The 12,075-nt window shown below is 42.0% G+C and overlaps 1 protein-coding gene across 1 annotated transcript; it reads left to right on the plus strand.

The window, feature by feature from the left end:
- Positions 1–167: 167 nt before the first annotated feature.
- Positions 168–11,813, plus strand: LOC311268357 (polycomb protein suz12-B-like). The gene is made up of 17 exons (XM_084371960.1): positions 168–231; positions 703–904; positions 1,594–1,640; positions 1,771–1,835; positions 5,006–5,074; positions 5,339–5,388; positions 5,499–5,584; positions 5,687–5,933; positions 6,140–6,242; positions 6,334–6,439; positions 6,949–7,123; positions 7,222–7,310; positions 7,472–7,615; positions 7,999–8,156; positions 8,307–8,505; positions 8,643–8,722; positions 8,927–11,813. Exons 1-17 carry the CDS (start codon positions 214–216, stop codon positions 9,342–9,344), a joined length of 2,256 nt encoding a protein of 751 aa, XP_084228086.1. The 5' UTR covers positions 168–213; the 3' UTR covers positions 9,345–11,813.
- The last annotated feature ends 262 nt before the right edge of the window (positions 11,814–12,075 follow it).

Raw genomic sequence — 12,075 nt, forward strand, 5'->3', positions numbered from 1 at the left:
GTGTCTTAATTTGATGGCTGTTTTCATGGATATGCATTTAAGATTTCCATATTTGTTTTGTTTTTCATAAAAACTAAGTTAAACATGTGTTTACCAAATTTACAGTTTAAGTGGAATTTATTTAGAAAATAATGACCGGATAACCACCATGTTACTTTACGCTGCTTTCAGTACCGCTAACACAGCTTGCCAACGGGCGCTAGGCGAGACAGAATGCGACTTTTGGTGAAAGTATGGCATCGAAACCAGTGAATACCTGTGCCATTTGTGTGTTTAACCGGTTGTCGTTTGGCTACAGATTTAGAGTTCTTCATTAGTGATATCAGAGTGCCGGACAATGCTAGCTAGTTAGCCCGGCGTTATTGCTAGCTGGCTAAGGAAGTTAGCCAGTTAGCTAGCAAGCCGCGTCAGCTTGCCGGAGGCTGATATCTTGTTTCGCGCATTTAGAGCCTGTTCGCCGACCTCTGGTACAGTTAAACCAGCACCGAAACGAAAACACTAGATTGTGGTTCCACCAATGTCGAATATAAAAGACTGAAACTTCTTTACACCGCTTTTAAAATGAGGATTCAACAGTGTTTCTCCTGACCGGCTGGATTTCTACAAACGCTGCTCTTTTGTTTTGACAAAGGAAGACGACCTGAGTTTCTTTCTTTTTTTTTTCTCTTTCTTTTCTTTACACCACCTCACATCTGGTTGTAGGTCAGCTACTTTGGCCATTTTTGGGGGGCAATGGCTCCACAGAAGCACAGCTCTTCAGGTGGAAGCCATCCGGTGGGTTTTGGTTCTGGAGGAAAAGCCAACGGCTTGTACCAGTCGTCCTCTTCTGCGATGGCTGCAGCCAAGAAGCCCAACCTGCAGCTCATTCAAGCCGACCACGAGTTGTTCCTGCAGGCCTTCGAGAGTGAGTTGCTGCTGTCATCAAGTTGCATATTTATAGATATCAGTGTTGGACTTAAATTGAAGGTCACAGGAAGCTTTACAGAGTCCATTAGAGTGGTGAGGGATAGATTATTTTGCAGCTGTGGAGCTGACCTCCACACTTAAAATTATCATCGACTGACAGTACTGTACAGTTTGATTTCAGCCATGATCAGTTTGTATTTTCTATCTATTAAACCTGTTAAAGTGTTTTCACCCTTTATATTTTTGACGTAACACGTTATAAGCTGCAGGTTGTCTGATTATTTCAGTTAAATTCACAGTGAAGATAAAATGAGAAAGTAATTAGACACAGACATTCATGTATCTGTTTTACCACATGTTTAACAGTCTCCCAAACAATGCTGCAGCAAAGGATTGTTTTCAATGAATCTGTTCATCAAGTTTTAATCAATATGGACAGAGCAAAGTTACTTGAGCACAACTTTATGCCTAAAAATGTCTTGATTTGTTTGACAGTCAGAAATTAAATATGATAACAAGATTAATGTAGTAACAGACTTCTCATTCATTAAATGAATGACTGTTTCAGCGATAAGTACACTGAGTTATCGTGCTATTTGTTTGGCTTGATGCTGGTTGAAGATCCAAACTTTCCATTTAAATTATGGATAACACATTAAGTAATGTGCTGATGGTGTTTATTTGCAGAACCGACCCAAATCTACAGGTTCCTCCGCACCAGGAACTTGATCGCTGTGAGTGTCGCCTTTCCTCGAAAATAGTCACATGATTACTTTGATTTTTTGTATAACAGGAAATATTTTTTTGGCCTGTTGAAGTAGATTTCTAACACCATTTTTTTAATCTGTCCTTGTTATATTCCAGCCTATATTCTTGCACAGGACACTCACCTACATGTCCCACAGAAACTCAAGGAGTAACTCCAAAAGGTAAAATAAATAAATCCATTCATGATGGTTTTCACAGGCTGTTGTGGTGCCGAAAATCTTCTTTGTATAGAAGTCAGTTGTCTCTCTGTGTCAAATGTCTCTCTGTTTGAGCATTCATAACTGTACATTGGACTGAAACCCGGTGTTAAATATTCCATCTTTTAAAAATCAGGTCAAAATGTTATCTGGAGTTAACCGACGTGTAGGCTGCTGTAGGTGGGGGCTCAGTTAAAGCTGAGATAGAAGAGACCTTTTTCAGTTGGGCTGCTTTGCATACAGACGCTGCACGTATTCACATGTGGCTGCTTGTGGTTCAGTCTGCGCTGAAGGGGTGTGTTGAAATACGGAGAGCATTGTCTGCTGTTATCACGTGGATGTTATGTTGAACGATCGCAGGTTGTGCATTTTATTGTGTGTTAAAGAGCTTGGGAACTAATCAGTTTGTACCAAGTAGGTGCAAGTTGAATATTTGGCGATAATTTAAAGTTTTTCTGGAGCAATTGTTGATTGTTTTATGCAGGTTTTTTAAGGCATTGTTCTCGCACAGCTGTTTGTTTAATAACTTTTGTAGAAATATGCATTAAATGTCACAAAAGTAAGGTATTGAAATAGTATTGTCTTGGCATTGTTTCGAAAACCTTTTTAATGTGCAACAAAAGAGTCATTCTCTCAGTATTTCACTGTATATGAAAATGTTTTATGTAGTGTTCATGTAATATTTTTAAGATTACATTAAAACTAATTATTATTATTATAAATTAAATCTTTTTGATCCTTCATTTTTTAACTTAAAATAACTTATAAAAAAGAAGGATGAAGAAGGTGTAAGGGCTGCGAGGAGCGATTCTTTTCATTGTCAATCAATCAATGTTTTCATCAATCTATCTTTGATCTATAAAATGTCAGAAAATAGTGAACAATGTTTCCATAAATTTCCTTTCTTGTCCACATTAAAAATATATTTAGTTTACTGTCAGAGGAGGAAAGAAACCAGAACATATTCACATTTAAGAAGCTGGAATCAGAATTTTGTTTTTTTATTTTTGTCTTGGTAATTACTCAAGACTGATTGATTAATTATTAAAATAGTTGTTGTATAATTAATAGTTGATAATTAATTGAATAATACTTGCAGCTATCGAAGATGTAGCGTTCTCATTATCAGAACTTAACAACTTAAATTCAACTTTCACTAGATCAAGTTTAGTAGTTTTTGTCTGTCCTTATTTGGTCATGCACTCATGAGAGTCGAGTAAACTACTTTCTGTTCTTCTCCCGGTTGAAAAGTAAAGATGGCAGCCCTTATGTACAGTGTTATTCCTGATTTGAAGTGGAGGCAGTGAACCAGGCGACTTTCTGCCGCTGCTTGGCTCAGTTTCACTTTGTGCTGCACTCGTGCATGCTTCAGTCACATGAAACGCTGCTTGTGATTTGAGATGAATAAGATCTAATCATTGCAACTCCACAGTAACTGTTCACGAAGCATGACTGAATGACAGAGGAACAGAGAGGCTGGGGATTTCATAAATTAAACCCTGTTCATGTTCTTCACTTATTGGATCAGAAACTAAAAAATCAAACTGGTTTGGTCTTCATGTAAAGGTGGTGAAGTGGTTCTGCCTCTTAGAAAGGGCTGTTTTCAAAATGGCTGCATATCGTCTCCTACCTGAGCTCGATCTGAAGCCTTCTTCATGTTTTATGTATCTAACTATGACCCAATTAAAGTGAACGGCAGCCAGCTGGCAGCATGTCCAGCTGCAGTTATTTCCTCCTGGAGAACAGTAAAACAATGGCATTCACATTGCACAGTAAATGTTTTTGCAGGAGCCAACGTAGTGGTGCTTTTGATTCAGAGTTAATGTCAGTCTCGACACAGTCTCAAGACGTAAGGGAGGGGGGTTCTTGAGGCTCCGTACAAACTCACAGGTGTTTTCAGTTACTTTGGCTCATTAGACCTCGACTCAGGTTGGACAGAACTGGGAATTATGTGAGGTCACTAAGCTGCGCTCGAAACCCCGTCGACTGGCTGCCGATTTGAGCCAGGTGGGCATGTTTCCCATTTAGCTTCAGTTCAGTTAAAAAAAACAGCAGGTCTCCTTTTCAAATTCATACTATGTATGAAGGGTTTGTTTTTTTTCACGGAGAATAAAACGCTGTACAATAGTTCAACCAGACTGACAACCGAAAGGGAGGAAAGAGGTAAAGGTCCCTCTGAGCAAGTTTAATAAGAATAGAAGTGTCAAGTATTCAGCGCCAAGTGCACAATAATGTCTATAACAAGCTGTAACTAACACAAGCGCTGCTTTAGCAAAGTTATTCTTAAAACTTTAAAATAGAAACAGAAGTTTGGTCTTGGGTGAGCACTGTTGAAACTGGATCCCAAAACATCAGCTGAACATACTGTGAACTGACAAATCACAGTTTAAACCGCTTCAGTCTAAACACTGAGCAGGCAGAAGGGTTGCCTTATTCGTAACGTCCCCTGTCCAATTAGGTTTGATTAAAAAGGCAAAACGATGGTGAACACTAATCGGTGTATGCTGACCGCCGTGTAACAGCGGGAACACGACTGCCGTGGCAAAGCTGGACTGCAGATGGTTCAATAATAACGTGTCAGTAATTAAAATCAAAGGTTACAGCAGTATTAGTTGTTTAACACTGCGGGGGCATCAACTAAATGGAGTTTCATCATTTAATCCTTCTTTTGGGGACAAAACAATTTTAGATGTAAGTAATACACATGAAGACAAACATTTGAATGGTAAACTATAATATAAAATACTTTCCTGACTAAAGTAAAATGCCTCACAACATTTCAGCCTTCACAGACCCTGTGTGCTATGTTTTGGAGGTCACTGCCAATTCTAATGATGACCTTAACTTTTGTTTTCTATTAAAACAAGATCATACAGGTTCAAGTCTAAACAGTTTAGTCTAAAGAGCTAAAGAAACTCATGTTGTGCGAAGTACCTGCTTTAATTCAGCAGGATTATAATACACTTGATATTCTGGAGTTACAGCAGATGATAGTCAGCAGACTGGATCTATCTTTGGAAGAATTTAATCTGACTCTCATCAGAAATTCTCCCCCTGTATAGTGATCTGTTATTCTAGGTCAGTGTTGATGGCAGTGTTGTTGCTAACCTCCTGCTGTTTGTCTGCATGTGCAGGAAAAGCTCCAAGGTCGACAATCTGTTGTTCAAAGTGGAAAAGATGAGAGGCGAACAGGAGACTCACAGGTAAAAAAAACGTTTCCACACAGATTTGTTGCTGCATTTTCCAAAACAACTGAAGTAACTGAGACACCACAAACATAAAATGGCTCCATACAGCTCTGTAATCCAAGTCTCCACAAGCCCCGAGATCACAAACTGATTTGAACAGACGTTATTTTCATCCTTGACTGCATTGGTCGAGTTTGTGCACCCACTTCACTTCAATGCTTTTAGCTTAGAAAAGGTGTAAATTATAAAAAATGTTCTTTATACGTTTGTTTTTCACAGTTTGGCCTCCAACCTGCAGCTCACCTTTACTGGCTTCTTTCATAAAGCTGGTAAGTTTGTCCTTCTCGTCAGCCGTACTTTTATCTATACACAATCCTTCTACTGTGACTGGAAGTGTTTGTTGTTTTTTTTTACCTGGTTTGTGTTGTCGTGATTTCAGGGAAGCCGTCTCAGGACTGTGAGAACGAGCAGAACTCGGTGTCTCTGGAGGTGCTGCTGGTCAAAGTCTGTCACAAGAAGAGGAAGGTGTGTGAGATGATCACGTGGTACCTCATCACTGCAGATTTAGACGTTATTTAAAAGAGGTTCTGCACTAAAATGATCTAAGATGACTTTCATTCTGTCCAGGATGTGAGCTGTCCGGTCAAGCAGGTCCCTACAGGGAAGAAGCAGGTTCCTCTGAACCCAGACACGAGCGCTGGAGTCCAGGCCAAGCCGGGCTCCATCCCCTCCCTGCTGGTCCCCAGCAGCGAGTTCGAACCCAGCAACTCTCACATGGTCAAGTCGTACTCGCTGCTGTTCAGAGTGTCGCGGCCCGGATACCCCCGAACACAGATCAACGGTCTGACCAACGGAGAGAATCACCACAGCAGAGGTGTTTTTTTAAAGGATTATTTCAACATGGGTCTTATTTTTGTAGTTTTTGATCGAATTCTTTCTTTTAATATTTTCTTTTTCTTGATAACGTGAAGAGTTTTGCTTGTTGTTGTCACTGATCAGGTTGTTAAGACCAGTGTGAAGCCTCCTCCTCAGTATTGTGTGGTAGAGCAGGGTTACATGTTACTTTGTCATGTGTTGCAGACTTTACAGAGGAAGTGGTAAACAGGAAGAGGAGGAGCACCTCTATCAGGGAGGAGGGAGAAACCACATTTGTGGCGCAGATGACAGTCTTTGATAAAAACAGGTGAAGTTCACACCATCTGACACTCAAACTGTCACCTCCTGACACAGGAAAACGTCTCGATATAACCTCTGCGCTGTGTGCTTGTGTGCAGACGTCTGCAGCTGTTGGACGGAGAGTATGAGGTGTCTATGCAAGAGATGGAGGAGTGTCCCGTTAACAAGAAGAGGGCGACCTGGGAGACCATCCTGGACGGAAAGGTGTGTGAGAGAAACAGCGAGGCGCCACATCAAGTGTCATCATGCAATTCTGTAGGGAACTGCAGCATAACATGTGTTTTACTTCCTCATTGTTGTTTACGACTGCACTTATCTGTTATTGCATTATAGTATTTATGTGGCAGCCTTTATGTCCACGACAAACAAAGTAATCACAAGTCTTGAAAAACTGAACGAGCCGCCCTCAATCACACTGAAAGGGGGTGAAACTCACATCCTCTCGTCGCCTCACTAAGTTTATTTTGTTAAGAAGCATAAAAAAACAGTAAAATGTCCTCTACTTATCATCTCCTTTATCTATGGAGCACTTCTCAAGTTAGAAAGTTCTCCACACAATGCAGCAAATTAAATTCAAGTATTAGATTTCATGATATAATCAAAAACGTTTATATAAAATGTATTAAATAAGATTTAAAGACAAAGCTATTCAGCTCTGTGATTAAATTTCCCATTGTAGTGCTGTAGTGTGACGATCTGCTCTCTTTTTGTAGTGTTTGCCTCCGTTTGAGAGTTTCTCTCAGGGTCCCACCCTTCAGTTCACCCTGCGCTGGACCACTGACTCGTCCGATCGCTCCACTGCACCTGTGGCCAAACCTCTGGCCACCCGCAACTCTGAGACCAACCAGGAGCCCAGACCCAGCACCCTGAGGGCCACGCACACGCTGGGTGAGCAGCAGACGACAACAACACAAACTCGGCGTGTTCGTCATTCAGTCGGTGGTGAAACCGTGTTTTTGATGGTGTTTTTCTCGTCTGTGCTGCAGCTGTTAAAGAATCCATAAATAATGAGATGCAAACCAGAAGAGAACAAATCTCAGCTGAGCCGCGACAGAAGCTACGGATCTTCTACCAGGTGAGTCTCACCTGACACTGCTTTAGTCTGACATGAATTTAATCCACTCTTTCTTTAATCTCAGCTGTTATCTCTGCAGGGGTCAAACCCAACACACGATCCTGTTTCTGTCTGTGCTGTTTCGGCTCATTAACGCTCGCTCTCCCTGTTCCTCCGCCCAGTTCCAGTACAACAACAACACGCGGCAGCAGACGGAGGCCAGAGACGACCTCCACTGTCCCTGGTGTACGCTGAACTGCAGGAAGCTGTACAGTCTGATCAAACACCTCAAACTGTCTCACTCACGCTTCATCTTCAACTACGTGGTGAGACACACTCACACTCTCTGCAGAGTGACTTTTTTCTTATTAATCCATCAGGATATTTAGAAGTTTCAAGCCAAAGTCAAACTAATGTCCTGATTGTAAAATCACTGACTGATGCTCAGGTCTTTGTGATTTTATTGACTACTGATGACAGCTACAGATTGAGACGTGCATATTTTAACTCTGGAGAGACTCTGGTAGCTGTTGGATTGAGATTTAGAAGCAGATACTAGTTTTAGTTTTTTTTTTTTTTATAGCATCTGCCACAGATACAATATCACAAAGTGCTTTACATAAACAAAAAACAATTAAAAGAACAGCACAGGGCTGACAAGTTTAAATCACAGCAGTAATAACAGTGTACCTCTTGTGATCCTTGGCAGCCCCATCCTAAAGGAGCGAAGATCGAGGTCTCCATCAACGACGGTTACGATGGTTCGTATGCAGGAAACCCGCAGGACATCCACAGCCAGCCGGGCTTCGCCTTCAGCAGGAACGGCCCGGTCAAGAGGACCGCCGTCACACACGTTCTCACCTGCAGGTACTCCTGATGATCTGACTGAAAGATTTGCTTTTATTGTTTAGGTTTATACCGTCTTATTTCCTGTCAACGGTGCCGATATTTCCTGTTCTTGGATGTCTTCTTCAAACATAAATGTTTCTTATCCCTCTGCCCACTCTTTCTGTCTAGACCCAAGAGGATGAAAGCAAGTCTGTCTGAGTTTCTGGAGTCGGAGGACGGCGACCGGGAGCAGCAAAGGACATACATCAGTGGCCACAACCGTCTTTACTTCCACAGCGACAGCTGCGTGCCGCTCCGGCCTCAGGAGATGGAGGTGGACAGCGAGGATGAGAGGGACCCGGACTGGCTCAAAGAGAAGACCGCCAAGGTGAGTTTACAGCTGGACCATTAAATGTTTGTTGCAGGATGGATTTTCTGCTTTTCTTTGTCTCTGTGACAGTAAATAAAGAGTCTTTTGGTTCATTAGATTCTGTCTAAAGTTTGATTTCTCTGCTGTAAATGCAGCAAATTGAAGATTTCACCGACGTCAACGAGGGCGAGAAGGAGATCATGAAGCTGTGGAACCTCCACGTCATGAAGCGCGGGTGTGTATGAAGCAGGGATGGTTCAGTACAGTTTAATCAGGTCTGATTCAGTTTGCCTTCAACTTTGGCAAAGTCAAACTGAAGACTAGAATAACTCAAAGATGATTAACCGGCAGAAACACTGCAGTTTGTAGCTGAAATCTGAAAATGAGTGGAGGAAGAAAATGTGTCTTAATTCACACGACTCCTCTCTCCTCCATCCAGCTTCATCGCGGACAACCAGATGAACGAGGCCTGCCTGCTGTTTGCTGAACGCAACGCCGCCCACATCGTCAAACACAACCTCTTCCGCAACTTCCTTCTGCACCTGATCAGCATGCACGACTTCAACCTGATCAGCACGCTGACCATCGACAAGGCCATGGCCCGACTCCGCCTCACGCAGAGCCAGGCCAATCAGAGAGACAGAGAGGAAGATGAGGAAGAGGAAGAAGAAGAGGAGGACTGGGAGACGGCCGTGGAGTCCCAGCCGGAGCCGGATCCAGATCCTGATCTCGATCCGTCTGAGTATAAACCCTGTAGTGACGAGACTAGCAGCGGCTCTCTGGAGAACGGGAACCAGCAGCAGCAGCAGCAGCAGCAGGAGCAGAAACTCTCCAACAATGGATCCGTTTTAAACTGACTGTCAATCAGCGAGACGAAGATCCACAGACAGGACGAGTGGTTTCAAAATGGAGAATCAAACAGGTGCTCACACTCACACAGGTTACTGCAGGGATTGTGTTTTCAGAAACAAAATGAAGAGATTCCTCAGAGGCGTTCATCATTTCATTACTTTGAACAGTGAGAACTTGAAGCTGATAATCATCATTATTGTCTTGTTATTCTGTGTCATGTGACCTGACACATGCTCTCAATCAGTTACCACCCTCATCCTTTTTCCTATCATGTTCAACCCAAGACTTACTCACGAAACTATGGAGCGAGCACAAAACAAATTCAGGTGCTGATATAGAGCTCAACAGTCACCAGACTCCCTTAACAAAACAAGCAATTTTAAGAGTTGTTGAGTGACGAGAAACTTTGTGAAACGGCTACGACAGATTCTGAATCTTTGTCTCCTTCTTGTAAAATCAGCATTAAATGAAAACAGTAAGTTGTTTGTTTCCTTGTAAAAAGTGTCAGTTTGTGGCAGCATGGCTGTACCAGCCTGTCTGCTTCTGTGTCTAAAGTGCTAAAGTCTTACCTGCCAACATTTAGCAGCTGTTTGAACACACTGTTTACTCTGATTTCACCATTTACACTCAATTTATGAAGGCAAGAACATTTTATTGATGCTAAACATGTCAAATGTTACAAATACACCAAACGGTAACCAATATAGGCTACTTCATGGAGGAAGTCACCAGACTCCCTTAAAAGAACGCCCAATTTACTGAGTTGTTGAGTTGGGAGAAACTTTATAAACTTTGTGCAACACTGTCTCTGATAAGTTCTCAACTATTTGGGCCTTCTTGTAAATTCGGCAAATGTTCTACATGAACTTCTTTCTTTCTTTTCTCTGAGTAAAAAACATCGTGTTTGTCCCGGTGGTGTAAGTGTTCATTTGCATATAGAGAAAGGAAGTGAGATCTGATCATTTTGTGCTCGCTCTGCAGTTCAGTCATCAAACTGTGATTGTTTCTTTTGTCTTCCTCGATGTGAAGAGCCAATCAGTGACCTTCCACACAACCACACACACACAGACACACACCAAAGGTTTTCTTTATAGCCAAGTGTGTTAACATACACATTACTGTCACTGTTATGGGTCACAGATGTCTCATAAGGTCTGAACTGAAGCCGCTGCAGCTTCACACTCTCACACTCTCCATCTGATCACCAGTATATAATGATATTTATTATATTATTCATTTTTGTAAGGACTTGAGTCCTTCGAGGGCTCATGTCAGATGTTTACACACGCAGACAAATCAGGAGGATTCACCCGGGACACGTTCTGTGCCTCCACACACACTTCCAGTGCAGTTTCGACTGCTGGTGCTACGTCTTTTTACTCCTCAGAAACACTCGGCGATCATTCGGATGCATCTCGGCTCCTTCCTTCCTCACAGTGACCTCTACTGCCAGCCGCACAAACGCCTTCACGCGATGTGGTGTTGGCTTTCCCTCCTCCTTTTGAAATCCACGATTCAAGGCAGAGCAGAAGAAGTGCGTCCTTCTGAGTTCGGTCTGTTTGAGCCGGTCGTTTGTGTAGAAGTGTCGATGCAGGTCCAGTCCTCACAAAGCCTCCTTTAAACTCGAACCGTTACAGAACTGCTCCTTCAGGTGCTCGTTCCAGTTTGTGAATTTGCTGCTTTTGTGTCTTTTATCAGCTGAATCCTCTCAGTCTGACACAAGGGCTCCGGGAACTGCTCATCTGCATTTTCCCTAATTTATCAACTGAATCATTAATTGACAAAATGATAATTAATGAAATAAACAAATCGCAGCCCACCTTCAGCTCAATCCGTCATCAACTAGACTGAAGCATTATATTCCAGCCGGTTTAGTCCATTTTCTCCTGTGGCTGCACCTGCCGTTATGTACATAAGACTGAATATATGTGTAATAAATTAGCGTTGGAGTTATGATTGTCTGGAAACCTGACAGCCGCCCGGCAGGTTTTTGTAGTTTCTTAGTTTACAGACCAAAGGGGGATACATTTTCTGCAGATTTCTCCGCTCTTGTTTCTCGTCTCCTGTGAAAACTTCTTGTTTTAAAAATGAAAAAAAAAAGAAACCTTCTGACCTGAACTCACTGCCTCGAAATGAAAAAAAAAAAAGCAGAAATATTTAGAGGTTCGATGAGAATTATTCAGATTTGTTTGTGACTCTTCTCTTTAAAAGCTTTACATCAATCAGAAGTGTGACGGTGACAAATGCAGCATGCACAGATCTGGTTTCAGAGAGAAAGAGCCCACTGCAGGTTTTTCTTGTTTTCTTTGTTCATTCACACGAGACCAGCAGCATTTTGCACAGGATGGGAGGAGCCATGTCAAGAAAACAAGACTTTTTCTTCAACAATGTATGTTAAAACCAGCGTAACGTTGTGAACTTTTATGTTGAGTCAAAATGGTTTTCTATTAAAAGAACAATTTTGTACTATTAAAGACGACGTGGTCTGTTGCTTTCACTAAAATTACATCTGATCGCATGTCAGTGAATCACAAATAAGGACTTGTTACGTCTACTTTGGGTGTCTCGACGCTTTGCTAAAAGATTTGTAATATCGTGACCGGACGTGAATGTTTGTTGAATCTTTTTGTGTAAAAATGAGTTCATATTCAGAACATTTTTGGGGCGATAGAAACAGAAAACCTCTCGTCTCATCAGCCTGCAGTAGCTGACCTTTTTGAACTGAGCCTTATTTAG

The sequence above is a fragment of the Pagrus pagrus genome (assembly GCF_965226575.1).
Source record: "Pagrus pagrus genome assembly, chromosome: 13".
In the NCBI taxonomy this organism is placed as follows: domain Eukaryota; kingdom Metazoa; phylum Chordata; class Actinopteri; order Spariformes; family Sparidae; genus Pagrus; species Pagrus pagrus.